At 41.6% G+C, this 16372-nt stretch overlaps 1 protein-coding gene across 6 annotated transcripts in view; it reads left to right on the forward strand.

The window, feature by feature from the left end:
• CLOCK (clock circadian regulator) overlaps nt 1-16372 on the forward strand; it is a 140994-nt gene that overhangs the window by 49904 nt on the left and 74718 nt on the right. For 4 of the 6 annotated variants that reach the window (XM_040334801.1, XM_040334820.1, XM_040334828.1 and 1 more), the window contains exons 3-7: nt 1993-2083; nt 9942-10001; nt 14646-14794; nt 14985-15076; nt 15239-15328. In XM_040334801.1, coding sequence (XP_040190735.1) covers nt 2064-2083; nt 9942-10001; nt 14646-14794; nt 14985-15076; nt 15239-15328 — 411 coding nt within the window. In that variant the 5' untranslated portion in view covers nt 1993-2063. Of the gene's footprint in view, nt 1-1992; nt 2084-8253; nt 8280-9941; nt 10002-14645; nt 14795-14984; nt 15077-15238; nt 15329-16372 lie in introns of those variants that run through there. The other 2 variants (XM_040334814.1, XM_040334807.1) reach the window with 2 other exon arrangements.

The following is a 16372-nucleotide window of genomic DNA, read 5'->3' on the forward strand; positions in this document are numbered from 1 at the left end:
GTTATGGTGTGGTTACGTCAGCGGGGGATTGCAGTCCTGGGCTGCCTTAACGACCTTTCTCTGCGAGCAGAGCCCTCAACTACCCTAAGGAGCGACGTAGTGTTTCTTCCTCTGGACAAACTTCAGAAGGTGCATGCTGCGCTTCAACTACTATTGTCTCGCAGGTGGGCCTCCTGCGGTCCTGCATGTGGGTGTTTGGCCTGATGGTATCTACGTTCTACGTGGATGTGCTGGCATCTGAGGATGCTTCTTTTGGCTGCAAGGTGTTGGAGCGGCAGTTTAGGGGGTCTAATCTCTCTTCAGGCTGTATTGTTCAGGTTGGGCTCCAGTTGTTCTGTGTTGAGCTCCTGTTACCTTGTTGGCTCTTTTGTGTTAAAATGTAAAAGGAAAAGGACGACGCACCAACCTAGTGCATTACCAATGGCTAGGTTTAATTAAAATTGTATAAAAGATCATGAATACTCATGAAACAAGTAAAAAACAAGCATAAACACCACTCCATCAAAGGGATAGATGCCACCGGAAGGCCTCCTACTGGAACCAAGGCGGACTCTCTATATGAACAGCCTACTATGAGGGCGGAAGTGATGTTTGCGGACACCGGAAGTGGCGGGTGGAACGCATACCCACCGCCATTTCCGGATACACGGTTGGCGTGCGTTCCATTGAATGATGGGATGACAGTCCTGCGGCACTGACATGGTGAGGAAAGTTTTGCAGATGGCAGCAGGGGAACACGAAATTGGGCATCTTCACATCTACACACTACAGGTACCCCCAGTTATTCCACCTACCCATCCCTTTACCTGCTATGGATAACAGTGCAGATGGGACAAGTGGTAGTAAGGACAGTAAGGGGTTAAGTGTGTGGGGGGGAGTAGTGGCCTGTGGTGGGCGGTGCTCTAGACATCCCGTTGTTTGGTTCCAGTAAGAGGCCTTCCGGAGGCATCTATCCCTTTTGATGGAGTGCTGTTTATGCTTGTTTTTTACTTGTTTTGTGAGTATTCATGATCTTTTTATACAATTTTCATTAAACCTAGCCATTGGTAATGCACTAGGTCGGTGCGCCCTTCTTTTCCTTTTACATTTAAGTCTCAAGAATACCAAATATTCTGAGGAGGGCAGCAAGATCCCTGGTCATTCCCTATTTTAACGGAAGACTGTGGTTATGTCACTAAGTGATCAAGCTCCTGAGCGCAGGAGACTGTCTGTGTTTTTGGCTCTTGTGTTGGCCTTGGGATTTTTCATTGTCCTACTCCTCACGTTTGGCACTGCTTTGGGACATCCCTATGGTTCTGAATAATGGAGTGCTGTATCTGTCAATGAACTTGGAGAAATCGATATTACAGTAAGTCAAACCCCCCCCCCCCCCCCCCCCCCTTTTTGTATATGTATTATAGCAAAAAATACTATTGGCACAAAAAATAAAAGGATCATGAAAGAAAAGCTTTATTTGTGTACAGTGACACATGACCATGCAGTTGTCGGTTATAGTAACGCAGTGTCATATTGCAAAAAATGGCCTGGTCATTAAGGGGGTAAATCCTTCCGGTGCTGAAGTGGTTTATATCACTTTAAGCAAACTGTTTAGTCCTGAAACAAATCTGAAGCAAAAGTGTTCTTTTCAGTGGCTAATTTCCTTGTTACGGTTCGCCTGAAGCTTTTTTTTGCTGCTCTTGGTATTACTTGTGAACTTTGTTTGCTCCTGGATGTTATTTGCTCAAATTGGTAGCTGCCTGGTCATGATTACGCCAGCAGAAATTAAACATGCGGAAGGACTGCTGTTAAAGAGCAAATCGTAAGATTAGGCTGATTTATTTTATTGGATGTGCTGTTTAATTATTAGAGATGTAGTTTTAGTAATTGCTTGTCATGCATGTTTTGAAAGACCGTGCCAGTCTTTTTCTAATCAATCACAAATAAACCGTTCATTAGTTTTATTTTGGACATGTTTTCTAATTTGCACCCATTTTTTTTTTTTTTTTTTTTCAGACCAGCATACAAATGTCTCCTACAAAGCTAAAGTGTGGCATTTTCTGCTCTTTTCCATAAGCTGCCATAAGATGAGCTCCATTGCTGACAGGTAATATCATTAATAGAAGCTTTATTGTGTCTGGCAGTGTGTGACGTGGTGATTTTGTTAAAACGGACCAGTTGCCCAAAAAAGTTGAGTTTCTGGAAACTCCAGTTTTCTACACTCTAGTTCAAATCAGAGCTGCACAATTAATCGTTAACAAATTGTGATGTCGAATCAACCCCCCTCACGATCTTATTCTGGAATTTCCACGATTCAGTGCAGAGCCGTTTTCTGCTCACAGCTGTCAAATAAAAAAAGGCAGCCAGCAAAATTGATCACAACATTGCTCAGAGTTGAGATAAAAAACAATGTATCATTTGTTGTTTTTTAGATCAAAGGGATGAACTTTAGTCTGTAAATTAGGTCAGTTTAACCACTTAAAGTGGTTGTTAACACACAAAGTACACTTTACATCATCTTCTCTGTTTAATCATGTTATGCGCCCCTGTGTCTGTGCCCTATATAAAATAATGCAGCTATGTACCTGTTTTCACAGCGCTGATCGCCTCTCACATGATCCGTCATTTCTCTCCTCTGCCTGTCAGCTGCAGCCCCTCTGACGCCAGTCAGGAGGTGAGAGACGGCCTCGCCCACTGCAGCTGTCATGCGAGAGAGGAGAAAAACGACAGGACACATGAGCGTTGAGCAGCGCACTGAAACAGGTATATAGCTGCATTATTTTTATAAGGCAGACACAGGGGCACATTGCATGATTAAACAGAGAGGATGGTGTGAAAATGTGTGTAATTTCAGCAGCAGGAAGTGAAGGGGTGGGGGAGTAAAGCGACACAGAGCTGGCAGGGGGGGGGGGGGGGGGGGAGAGAGCGGATGACTGAGGCACGTAAACTGACCATGGTGTCAGGGCTCAGCAGCCATGATACACCGTGGTTATAGTTTACAAAAGGGAGGGCAGAATCAGGCAGGTGTTGCAGGGGGCCAAATGACGCAAAACAAGCACTGTGCAGTATAACATGCTTTAATTGAACAAGATCTTTGTTAACCTAAAAAAAAAAATGCTTTAAAGACTAATGCTGGGTTTACACCTATACGAATTGGATGTGGGTTTTTCGCATAGCAGGAGATTGTTACAGGCTCTCTATGGAGCCGGTTCACACATCTCCACAGTGGCTCCGGTGCAAATTGCCTGTGTGTTTTTTGGTTCTTTTTTTGGGTTCGAATTCGGCCAAGAATTAGGGCTGAATTTGGAGATTTTTTTTTTTTTTTTTTTTTTTTTTAGCAGAGACACTGGACAATAAAATGGCAGTTGTTGCAATATTTTGTATTGCACTGTATTTGTGCAGTGGTCTTTCAAAAGCATTTTTTGGGGAAAAAATACACTTTAATTAATTTTAAAAAAAGCTAAACAGTAAAGTTAGCCCAATTGTTTTGTATAATGTGAAAAATTATGTTGCGCCAAGAATCCTGAGAGAATTGTGATCTTTATTCTAAGCAAAAAAAATGTTTCTCATTTTATCCAGAATCGTGCAGCTCTAGTTCAGCTACACAATTAAAAAGTGGCTTATCAAATGTGGTTTACGTTTCTTACCTACTTATTATCTCATGTATATATTTTTGGGAATTTTATTTTAAAGTGGAACTACACTCCATCTGAGCACCACGAATCAAAAACGCTATTTAATTTAATTTATAATATTCAAAGCAAACTTGCCCATCCGTCCATGTTTCCATGCTTTATTTTGCCAAGAAATCACTTTTGAAAAACACCCCCTATCGTTTCTGGCCATTTAGTAAGGGCAGATGATCCACGTAGCATTTACTTGCTGGAATCCATCTAACCTTAAAGGAGCACTAAAGGAAAAAAAGATTTTTGCTGAAATGACTGTTTACAGGGTATAGAGACATAAAAGTTAACTGATTCTTTTTAAAAATAGATTAAATTCAATCATATAATTTGCCTGTAGTTTCACTTTCGTTTTTAAACTGGTTTCATGTTTATGTGAAGTAAAGAGACCCACAGAACAAAAACAAACAAATCCAGGGCAGTGTTTTGTTTTTAAAATTAATCTGATTGGTTCTGAGGAGTTTTAGACTCACAGCTTGGACCACAGTGAAAAGCTGCCATGAGATTTTTCATAATTAGCCAGACAAGCAGGAAGTGTGGAGATCACAGCAGAATTACAGCAACTTCAAAGCAAAAACAAACAATGAGGACATGAAACCAGTACTGCAGTAAGGTAAATGAAGCTATTTAGCTAAAAAAATGTTTTCCTTTAGTGATCCTTAAACTAGGCATGCAGGAATGAGGGTGTGCTTAGCTGAGAAAATCCCTCCTCCCCTCCTGAAGACCCCTGGGATGTTTGACATTGTTTGCCAGGATGTAACATATATTAAAAAAAAAAAAAAAAAAGTAAATATACAATACTTTTCATATCTTTTTACTAATGCTAGCAGCATAAGATTTAAAAAGTCAATGGTGATAAGACACAAAAATAAGTTACAGAAAGCAGTGTTTCTCATCCATTCAAATATGGTAATATAATGCCATGACACATTATTAATACAGTGGATTCTTTGATTTTGTTAACGCTTCAATAACCAAAAGCCATTTGCTGGGGGGGTGTGGTTTGTTTCCAATATATTAGCACATCTTTGCTGCATTTAGCAAATCGAGATTGTTTTAGTGGCATTACGTGAAGCTGGAAATTGCTAGCTCATCAGTCGGTTGAATATCCATCAGTTGAAAAATATAGTATTTACCTGATAACAGAAGCTGCGTATACAAAAAAAATATGGCTACAGCGTGGTCGGATAATTTTGGGAGGACGCACTATAACGTCCTCCCAGAATCGCACTCCCGTGTGCCCCCAGGGGGACGCGCACCTGGAAATGTGCGTGACCATCAGGTATCCCAGAACCGACGTGTCACGGATCAGGGTAAAGGGCCAATGACGGCCCTTTACTATGTGATCACGGCATCCAATGATGGCGTGATCACTTGTAAACAAACTAAAGCATGGCCGGTATGGCTCCTCATGCCGATCGGTACATCGTGTGAGATGGGGATGGGAGCCGGTGCAGCAGCGCTGTGGGGTGGATCTGAAGTGCCCACAGCGCTGATCTGTATCCATCCTTGGTTCATCCATCCACATTCATGCTCCATCCTTGGCTCATTCATCCACATTCATGCTCCATCCACGTTCATGCTCATCCATGCTCATTTATGCTCCATCCCTGGCTCACCCATCCTCATTCATGCTCCATCCCTGGCTCATCCAGCCACATTCATGCTCATCCATGCTCCATCTCTGGCTCATCCATGCTCTATCCCTGGCTCATCCGTCCTCATCCATGCTCTATACCTGGCTCATCTATCCACATTCATGCTCATGCCTGGCTCATCCACCCCCATCCATGACATGTCTGTGCTCATCTGTGCCACATCAGTGCATCACAAAAGTGTAATAGGTAGTCAAATTAGACTTGAAATGTATGTCCTTTAGAACACCTGATGGTGCTCCCTGCGTGTTGGGCCTCTATGTGGCCAGTCTCACATGTAGTATCGCCATACTCCGGAGTAGCAGAATATAATTTTAGGTGTCATTTTTGGTATGTTCATGCTATGTGTTGGACATACGGTATCTTCTAAATGAACAACTTTGTGTAAAAAATGTTTAAAATAAAATTATGTTTTTCATTTTCTTTTACACGTTTTCCAAAAACTCTGGGGAAAAAATGACATGTTGAAAAGACTCACTACGCCTCATAGAATATACGTTGGGGTGTTTTACTTTCCAAAATGTGGTCATTTTTTGGGCGTTTCCATTGTCCTGGTGCTCCAGGACCTTCAAAAGTGAAATGAAGAAATTGTATGTGTAATTTATGCTCCTAGAATGCCTGATGTTGCTCCTTGCATGTTGGGCCTCTGTATATGGCCAGGCTGTGTAAAAGTCTCGCATGTGGTATCGCCATTCTCAGGAGTAGCAGAATGTGTTTTGGGGTATAGTTGCAAGTATGCACATGCTGTGTGTGAGAAATTACTTGTTATGACAATTTTGTGAAAAAAAAGGACAAAAAAAAACGTTATTTTGCAAAGAATTGTGGGAAAAAAATTACAACTTTAAAAAACTCACCATGCCTCATACTAAATACCTTGGACTGTCTACTTTCTAAAAAGGAGTCATTTGGGCGGTATTAGTACTTTTCTGGCTTGTTGGGGTCCCAAGAAATGAGATAGGCCATCAATATAAGGGGTGAGATACATTTTCAATGATTGGCACCATAGCTTGTAGGCTCTAACTTTCACTGAGCCCTGGTTCACATTTGTACGATTTTACATGTTAAATCGGCGGCAATTGCCGGCAATGGCACGTCCTAATCGGTCCAATGCTGCATTTGCGGCGCCACACAGATTTCAAAAAGTAGTTTCTGTGCCATTTTGCGATTTTAGGCAGCGATTTACATTGACATCTGTGCAGAAATCCACACAGATGTCTCTTTAATCGGGAATGACATGCGGGAGTGAAATCATGCGAGTTCAGCTGAACTCGCACGGCTTCATTCCCGCAGCTCAGTGTAAACCTGGGCAAAGACCGAATAGTATACACTGATTTGGGTTATTTTTATCAGATATGTAGCAGTATAAATTTTGGCCAAAATGTATTACAAAAAAATTACATTTTTTTTTTTAAACAAAACAAAGAAAAATGCTTTTTTTTTTTTTTTTTTTCTTACCAAATTTTCAGTCTTTTTTTTTTTTTTTCATTTATAGTGCAAAGAAATAAAAAACCCAGTGGTGATTAATTGCTTCCAAAAGAACATTTTGTTTGTGTGAAAAAAGACAAAAATTTCAAATGGGTACAATGTTGCATGTCTGAGTGATTGTCATTCAAAATGTGAGAGCACTGAAATCTAAAATTGGTCTGGTTAGGAAGGGGCTTTAAGTGGGCAAGTGGTTAAATACATCAAGGGGGTGAAAGGTTCTGGTGGGCAGTTTTTTCAATACGACACCAAAATCTGGAGGAAAGTTCAAAACTAATCTTAGAAAGTATTATTTCACTGAAAGGGTAGTTGATGCTTGGAATAGACTTCTAGTAGAGGTAGTGAGGCAATTGACAGTAAATGGCTTCAAACATGCTTGAGAACAAACATACAGCTGTGGCCAAAAGTTTTGAGAATCACAAATATTATTTTTAACCAAATCTGCTGCCTCAGTGTTTAAGATGGCAAATTGCCTATACTCCAGAATGTTATGAAAAGTGATCAGATGAATTGCAATTTCCCTCTTTGCCATAAAAAGTTATCCCATAAAAAACATTTCCACTGCATTTGTGAAGAAAGCTTCAGGGCGCTCAAAGTCCAGCAAGCGCCCGAACAATCTACAGTTGATTTTGCTGTGGGATCGGAGCACCACCAGTGCAGAGCTTCCTCAGGAATGGCAGCAGGCAGGTGTGAGTTCATCTGCACATAGTGAGGAGAAGACTTTGAGGATGGCCTGGGCCTGGTGTCAAAAAGGGCAGCGAAGAAGCCACTTCTCTCCAGGAAGAACATCAGGGACAGACTGATATTCAGCAAAAGGTACAGATATTGGACTGCTGAGGACTGGGGTATAGTCCTTTTCTTATTGTTCAGGGCATCTGGACAAATAAAACATGTTAAGAGAAGAAAAGGTGAGCGCTACCATCAGTCCTGTGTCATGCCAACAGTAAAGCATCCTGAGTCTATTCATGTGAAGGTTGCTTCTCAGCCAAGGGAGTGGCCTCACTCACAAAATTGATTAAAAACACAGCCATGAATAAAGAATGGTACAAAAAACATCCTTCAAGAGCAACTTTTCGCCCAACCATCCAAGAACAGTTTGGTGCCCAACAATGACTTTTCCAGTATGATGGAACACCTTACTATAAGGCAAAAGTGATAACCAAGTGGCTTGGGGAACAACAAATCAAAATTTTGGGGTACAGACCTTAAAGGGGTTGTAAAGGTTTGTTTTTTATTTTCTAAATAGGTTCCTTTTAAGCTAGTGCATTGTTGGTTCACTTACCTTTTCCTTCGATTTCCCTTCTAAATTTGTTTTTCTTTGTCTGAATTTCTCACTTTCTGTTTCTCCTCAGTAAGCTTGCCACCATCATCTGAGCTGTTCTGGCTGGGGGTTAGTCAGCCAGAATAGATTACTGAGGAGGAACAGGAAGTGAGAAATTCAGACAAAGAAAAAAAACATTTAGACAGGAAATGGAAGGAAAAGGTAAGTGAACCAACAATGCACTAGCTTAAAGGAACCTATTTAGAAAATAAAAAAACAAACCTTTACAACCCTTTTATTCCATGGAGAACTAGTGGTCAATCCTCATGAGGTGGGTAAACAAACCCCCCCCCCCCCCACAAATTCTGACAAACTCCAAGCATTGATTATGCAAGAAAGGGCTGCCATCAGTCAGGATATGGCCCAGAAGTTGATCGACAGTATGCCAGGGCGATTTGCAGAGGTCTTGAAAAAGAAGGGTAAACACTGCAAATATTGACTCTCTGAATAAACTTAATGTATTTGTCAATAAAAGCCTTTGACACTTATGAAATGCTTGTAATTATACTTCAGTATACCATAGGAACATCTGACAAAAAAGATCTAAAAACGCTGAAGCAGCCGACTTTACACAATATATATATCTCTCTATCTGTGTGTGTGTGTGTGTGTGTGTGTGTGTGTGTATGGATGTACACTGATCAGCCATAGCATTATGGCCACTGAGGGGTAATGTAATGTAACCTTGATTTGTCTTGTTACAATAGCACTTGAAAGTGGGTGGGTTATATTTGGTGGCAAGTAAACATGCTTGTCCCTGAAGTTGATGCATTAAAAGCAGAAATAATGGGCATTGCAGTTTTTTGTGTGTGGGGCTGTGTAGATGTAGACCAGTCAAAGTGCCCATGCTGACCCACGTCCCCAGCCAAAAGCACCTACAAATGGGCAAGTGAGTATTGGAGCTGAACAACTGAGGAATGGAAGAAACTGACCTACCCTGATGACTTTCGTCTTTTTACATCATGTGGGTGTCAGTGTGCATTGCTTACCTGGGAAGAGATGGCATCAGGATGCAGTATGAGAAGAAGGGAAGCCGGCGAAGACAGTGTAATGCTTTGGACAATGTTTTCCTGGGAAACCCTAGGTCCTGCCATTCATGTGGATGTTAGTTTGACATGTACCACCTACCCTTTAAAATTGTTGCTGACCAAATACATCTCTTTATGGAAATGTGATTTCTAGATGGTAGAGGCCTCTTTTAGCAGAAAAATACACCCTCTCGCACTGCAAAAATGGTTTGAGGAACACTGCAAGGCATTAGAATTGTTGACTTGGCCTGCAAACTCTCCAGATTTCAATACAAGTAAGCATCTGTGGTATGTGCTGGAAAACAAGTCCAATCCATGGAAACCCCACCTTAAAACTTTGAGAACTTAAAGGATGGGCTACTGATGGCTTGGTGCCAGATACCATAGCATACCTTCAGAGGTCTAGGAGCGTTCGTGTATTGACAGATCAGCCCTGTTTTGGCAGCAAAAAGGGACCTAATCAATATTAGGTGGGTGGTCATAATGTTATGGCTGATCGTGTATTATATAAGTGTGTGTGTGTGTGTAAAATCCCCTGTATAAAAAGCCACATTATTAATGTATACATTAGAGCAACTTTCATGCAATTTCCCTGCCCATGGACAATTTTTCTGTTGCCCAATCCTGCGGTAATGCAGCCCGGACCATGGGCCTGTTATGTCTGTGACACGGTTTAACAAATAATATTTTTTGCCCAAAAAAAAAATGTTCTCTTCTAAATAAAGGGACACTTTTTTTCAACCAAGCTTTAGTTGATCAATGATACTTTAATGACACTTGTGTCATCCTATTGTAGAGATGACGGGAGTATTTTTGATGGACTTGTTGACGAAGATGACAAGGATAAAGCAAAAAGGTATTACCCCATTTCTGTGCAATATAAAATCTGCTGATTACTGTACATGGTGGCTAGTGTCTCTTGGTTTGCTACTATTTAAAGGAGTTGTAAAGGAATTTTTTTTTTTTTTTGCTGAATTGACTGTTTACAGGGTATAGAGACATAATAGTTAACTGATTCCTTTTAAAAATGATTACAAATAGATAAAAATCAATCATATAATGTACCTGCAGTTTCTAGTTTTGTTTTTGCATGTTGTTTCCTGCTTCTGTGATGTACAGAGCCACAGAGCCAATACAGGGCAGTGATGGTTTGTAAAACGAAACTGATTGGTGCTGAGGGGTTTTAGACACACAGTAATCACACCTCCTTGATTAGTGACCACATAGAGAAAGCTCCCAGTACTGTGGTCATCAGGCAACAGACAACCAGGAAGTGTGGAGATCAGAGAAGAATTACAGCAACTTGAGAGCAAAAACGAACAATGAGGACATGAAAACAGCACTGCATTAAGGTAAAGGAAGCTATTAAGATAATAAAATAAAAATTCCTTTACAAACCCTTTAAAGCAACCCTTTTCTTTTCTTTGCTAATGTTTATAGAAAATACTGTTGAACACTTCTGCAGCCTGTCCCTAGAGACCATTTGATTTAAATAATAAAGGGTTAGGCTCCAAACTTTTTACTAAAATGTGAAAATGTTCTTATTTGTAACGGTACTGTTCTTAAAGGGTAAGTTCATCTTTACCGAAAAATCTGTAAGGTGAACTCACACAGGACCCCCCATGTCCCGTCCCACCCCCGGTCCTGCTGACCTGGAGCGCGGGCTGGTCCGGGGCTTAGAAATTCCCTCTGCTTAATCTCCAAAATGTACCTTGTTGGGAGGTACGTTTAGGAGCATTCTAATTGGTCAGCGCCCTCACATGGGTGGCGCCGACCAATCAGAACCCGGGTTGCCTGTTCTGTCACCGCGGGCGAAGAGGAAAGGAAAGCCGCAGGGATTTCAAATCCCCTGACTGGTAAAGTGATGTGTCAGAATGGGAGATTGCTGGACTCCAGGATAGCGGGACTGAGTGAGATGGGGACATAGTCCAGTGTAAGTTCACCTTACAGATTTTCTGTAAAGGTGAACTTACACTTTAAGCTGAACCAGACAAATTTTGATCTATGTGAGGCTGCACCTACTCCACAGAAGTAGATCTAACAATTAACTTCTGTTGAACAGGCTTGTAAAAAAAAAATATGTTTTTGATCAGCGGTTGCATCCGCTTATCAGTGTATTCTGACTCTGCTGTCAGAATACAATTTTTTTATTTATTTTTTTATTAAAATTAGAGAGTACAAAATCTGGTGCAGCTCTGCATGTTAGCCAATCGGCTTCTAACTTTAGCGTGTTCATTTAAGCTTTGACAAAAAAAAAGGATGCGGATTAGCACAGCTGCGCCAGATATTGCGCACTCCACTCCAGTTTTAGTAAGTCAACCCCAGTGTCTACATAGGGAGGATTCCTCTATCCACCCTGATTGTGTGGATGAAGAAATCTGTTTATTTTTCCAAAATGTGCAGCCTAATGCTGGCCATAGATGAAATGCAAACAGCCAGTGGAATAGATTACGAAGGTATTGTTTTGTTCGCAAGGTTGGAGGATGTAAAGGTTCAGTTTTATTCCCATGTCTATAAGAAAAATTTCCTTTTTGATCTTGTTTACATTCAGTGGCGGCTGGTAAAATTTGAGGATCGGGGGAATTCAAACCTTGCCCTTCATTTTTGACCCCTCCCACTTCTCATAAGCCCCACCACTTATAGAGTCCACCCGCTCCTTCCCCTGTATTCCACTTGCTTCCACCCATAGTGTTAGAATACAGCCCCAGCATCACAGGGCAGAGTATACAGCCCCAGGGAATACAGCTTGTCCTCAGCCTGGGGTATACAGCTCAGCACAGAACCCCAGGCTCAGACAGAAACCCCCACTTGCAGGTCTCGTGGCAGCAGCACCCATGATGCCCCCCGCGACTCGTGGCTATGATGGCATACCCCTGCGGGACTCTCGGCTCAGATGACACCATACCCCCGCGGCTCTGGTGACAGCACCCACCCCACCCCGGGGCTCTGAGCTCTGATGATGGCCACTGACCGCTAGGCTGTGTGTATCCTCTCCAAGTGCTCCTACCAGAGCAGCAGCGGTGGAGGTATCCTTCCTCCCTCTGCTCCTCTTCCTAAGCATCAGGCTTCCAACTGGTGCTTTAGCCTATTGTGGAAACGGGTCTGACGCCATGCCTCCTGATTGGTGGGGAGGAACATTAGTGTGAAAATGGCAAAAATAAATTTGCTATAGTCACACAATTGGGTGGGAAAGTGGGAACTCACCCAAACTCATCCTATTTTGAACCCTATTGGAGCCTCTGGCCCTCCCACCCCGCCATAGGAGTCCATGCGTCCTGTAAGCTTATGGATAGGGAGGGGCCGGCACCCACAATGCTTACATTTATTATTGTGTAGCTAGTCACTATTCTATGGCTACCATTAACATGCAGTAAGTGCAATCTCTAGTCTGATGTGAAATGTTGCACTTCTCTTATACAGTAATGCCGCGCACACACACGATCGTTTTTCGGCATGAAAAAAAAAACAACGTTTTTAAAAACGTAATTTAAAATGATCGTGTGTGGGCTTCACATAGTTTTTCGGCTTCTGAAAAACGCCAAAAAAAAAATTCCAACATGCTGCATTTTTTCACGTCGTTTTTTAAAATGTCATTTTTCGTGTTGTTAAAAATGATCGTGTGTGGGCAAAAACAACGTTTTAAACCCACGCATGCCCAGAAGCAAGTTAGCAGACGGGAGCGCTCGTTCAGGTAAAACTACCATTCATAATGGAGTAAGCACATTCATCACGCTGTAACAGACAAAGTGCAAATCGTCTTTTACTAACAAGGAATCGGCTAGAGTTTAGAGTGCCGTCGTACTTGGTGTACGTCACCGAGCTTTGTTCATCATTTTTCAAAAACTATGGGGTGTGGGCAACGTCGTTTTTAATGATGAAGTTGGGAAAAACGTTGTATTTTGGGCATGCTGAAAAACGTTTTTATTTTCATGCCGAAAAACGATCGCGTGTACGCGGCATAACAGTTGCTATCATCCACCGCTAAGCAAATAATGGCTTTCAAGGGTGAGAGTAGATGGGCCAAGGCTGGAAACTGTTTATTCCTCTAATGTATAACTACACCAAATAGTCCCAGCCTTCATATTGCATGCTATTGTAGGTTTTGTGCATCGGTGTTCATTATCTGCATTCTTGCATTCTCTTGCATTCAAAGTCATGGCTTCTGTTTAGTCATCGGCAGATCTTGGTAAATCTACCACAATGGGCACTTCGAAAGTGTTTGTTGGGGGTATAACGCATACCCTTAGTAGTCAATATTTAACATTTGACAGTTTTTTTTACAGCCTCTAAATGCACCTCTATGTTGGTCTATGGTATGTGGCCATGCATACATAGGTGTTTACAGAAGTATTAGAATAGGAGTGTTAAAAAGCTAAAAAAAAATGCACCACCAGCGTTTTTAGAAGAGGAGCTTTTGGGCAGAATATGCTGGACATATGTAAACTGTCTCTTAAGCGTGTCCACAGTCATTCCTTTCAATAGCCAGAATAAATTAATATACCAGGCAATGGAATGAATGAACTCCCAAACACTTTATGCGCAGAAACACATGCGCAGAAACCAGCTTTAGGAGCATTTTTTAAGCTGCTTTTTTCTTACAAGGACCAAAGGCATCCAGCGGAGATTTAAAAACATCCCGTGTTCATGAGGCCTAAAAGGCCAATGTGACAGTGGGCTCCATTCACAAAGCTTTCCACATAACTGTAATTTTCAAATCACATTAGATTGAGAACAATTGTCTTTTTTTTTTTAAAGGAAACATCCTGGTCCTTGTGTAAACTTTGTGATTTGAGCCCATTCAGAGAATTTTATCAGAATCTGGAGCAGCTGCACATGGCAGCTTCTAACAGTTGCAGTGCCTGGGAGCGCTTTATAAACTGTATGTAGCCTCCGCTACATATAGTATACACCTCTGTGTTCCAGCAACAGGATGAGAACTTTCTTGCCCTATTCCTGGAAAATAATTGAGCCTGGGCGAGTACTACTCGGCTATTCAGAGGAAGCTTTGTGTTCTATAAATGAACACAAAGCTTCCTCTGATTGGCGGAGGTGGAAAGGTGGACTGACAATGTCGCAAACTTCACATCAGCAAGTCGGAGGAAGCTTTGTATTAATACATAAAAGGTGATTTGAGGTGGCTTTAGTGGCAAGAGAAGGGTTCGGTGGTCATCCGCCAGTAACAGCAGACTCTGACAGCTGTTGCAAAGTGTCGTTAACCGTATTTGCAAGAATATTACAAATGTTGATTCATAGCTTTACTGATCAATAAAACCACACATATGTGCCTAGTATGTGACAAGATATTCAGTAATGATGCCTTTAATATAAAATCTGGTTTTCATATAAGTATTTTGGGGTCAATGAGCAATCTGAAAATACTTGAAATGGTCGATGGGTCGGGGAAGTAGAGGATCCATACTATATCCTCCATTTATTTTCGCAAAGAAAAGCCCACTCTGTTTAACTCTGATTTTGAAATGTTATTGTATTTCACTTGCAGGGTGTCTCGGAACAAATCGGAGAAGAAGCGCAGAGACCAGTTCAATGTTCTCATTAAGGAACTTGGCTCTATGTTGCCCGGCAATGCCAGGAAAATGGATAAATCCACAGTGCTGCAGAAAAGCATTGACTTCCTGCGCAAACACAAAGGTATGTGTGTGATCTGTGTTCTATTGTCAGTGATGTCTTCCAGAGTTCAAGGAACCAGACCCTCTTCCTGCGTTTCTTTCAAAGAAGAATCTTTGCTATATCTGCTGATTGTACTTCCTACCACATATCCCAGCAATCAAGTGTATCTTCACATGTGTTTAGTATTAACGTTCACACTTTTTATCTACAGAAATTAGTGCCCAGTCTGATGCTAGTGAGATTCGACAAGACTGGAAGCCATCTTTCCTTAGTAATGAGGAATTTACACAGCTCATGTTGGAGGTAGAAGTGATATTTTGTGTTTCTTACTTTTAATACTGCAGCAGCTAAAAAATGTATATAGCGTTGAGGGCCTAGTTTTGAGAATTGGGGGAGAAAAAAATGGGGAAAAATATGCTTATCCAGTATAAGAATGGTAAAAGTATCTTTACCCTTTGATTTTAGGCCCTGGATGGCTTTTTCTTGGCTGTTATGACAGATGGAAACATAATCTATGTGTCAGAGAGTGTTACTCCCTTACTTGAACACTTACCTGTAAGTAAAAGTGCAAATCATTTATTTATTTTTTGTGCCAAATTGTGTGGGATTCTGCCTTTTTTTTTTTTTTAACAACTCTTTGCTATAAAGGTTTAAATAAGTATTTTTCTGGAAATGGGTTAAAGCATAGATGGGAGAAAAGTTATTACCACAACCCAAAGACAAATTAATATTACAGTGGAACCTCTGATCACAAGCATAATTCGATCACAGCCGTCCGGAAATGCTCGGAAAGAAATGGAAATACTCAGTTTCCGAGCCTTCCCGAGGTTTGCCAAGGTCATCCGGAAAGGCCCGAGGACACCTCGGATGACCTTGGCAAACCTCGGGAAGGCTCGGAAACTGAATATTTCCATGTCTTTGTGAGCATTTCCGGACGGCTGTGTTCGGCGCCTTTCAGCTCCGCTTGGCTCTGGCACCCCCACACCTCAGGCCAAACGCGGTACTACACACCGCTTTGGCCTGAATCATGCTCGTTTTGTGAGACCGCACTCACAAACCGAGTTAAGATTTTTAAAAATACAGTGCTCGTATTGCAAAACGCTTGTTAACCGCGTTACTCACAATCTGAGGTTCCACTGTAGCGAAGTTGACCTTTATGGTCTGATTCAGAATTATGTGTTGTGATAATCTTGTGTTAAAATGTGTGTTTTAGCATGCTCCAATGCATGTGTCCAAATGATGTGCATTAGGGTGCCGTTAATTGTGAATGAACGGCAACACGCAATACAGTAGTAGCTAACACACTTGCACAGCAGCACACCACAACACACACAGCATGCACTGTGGTGTGTTGGTAAAAAAGAATAATGATTTTTTTTTTTTGGTGAATTGGCAGCCCATTCAAAATGGACCATAAAATGGTGGAAGTCCAGCTTTAAAGCTTCCCCCAACCCCATCCCTGTAGCCTACAAACCGGAATGCCTACTTCAATTCCTGCTCTGGAGATCCTCACTGTGCAGCCCTGCTACGGCTGTCTTATAATTTTTTGTTTCTATTAAAGAAAAATCCAGCAACTTCAGGCATCCCTGGCCTTTTAAT

Source organism: Rana temporaria, chromosome 1, assembly GCF_905171775.1.
Source record: "Rana temporaria chromosome 1, aRanTem1.1, whole genome shotgun sequence".
In the NCBI taxonomy this organism is placed as follows: domain Eukaryota; kingdom Metazoa; phylum Chordata; class Amphibia; order Anura; family Ranidae; genus Rana; species Rana temporaria.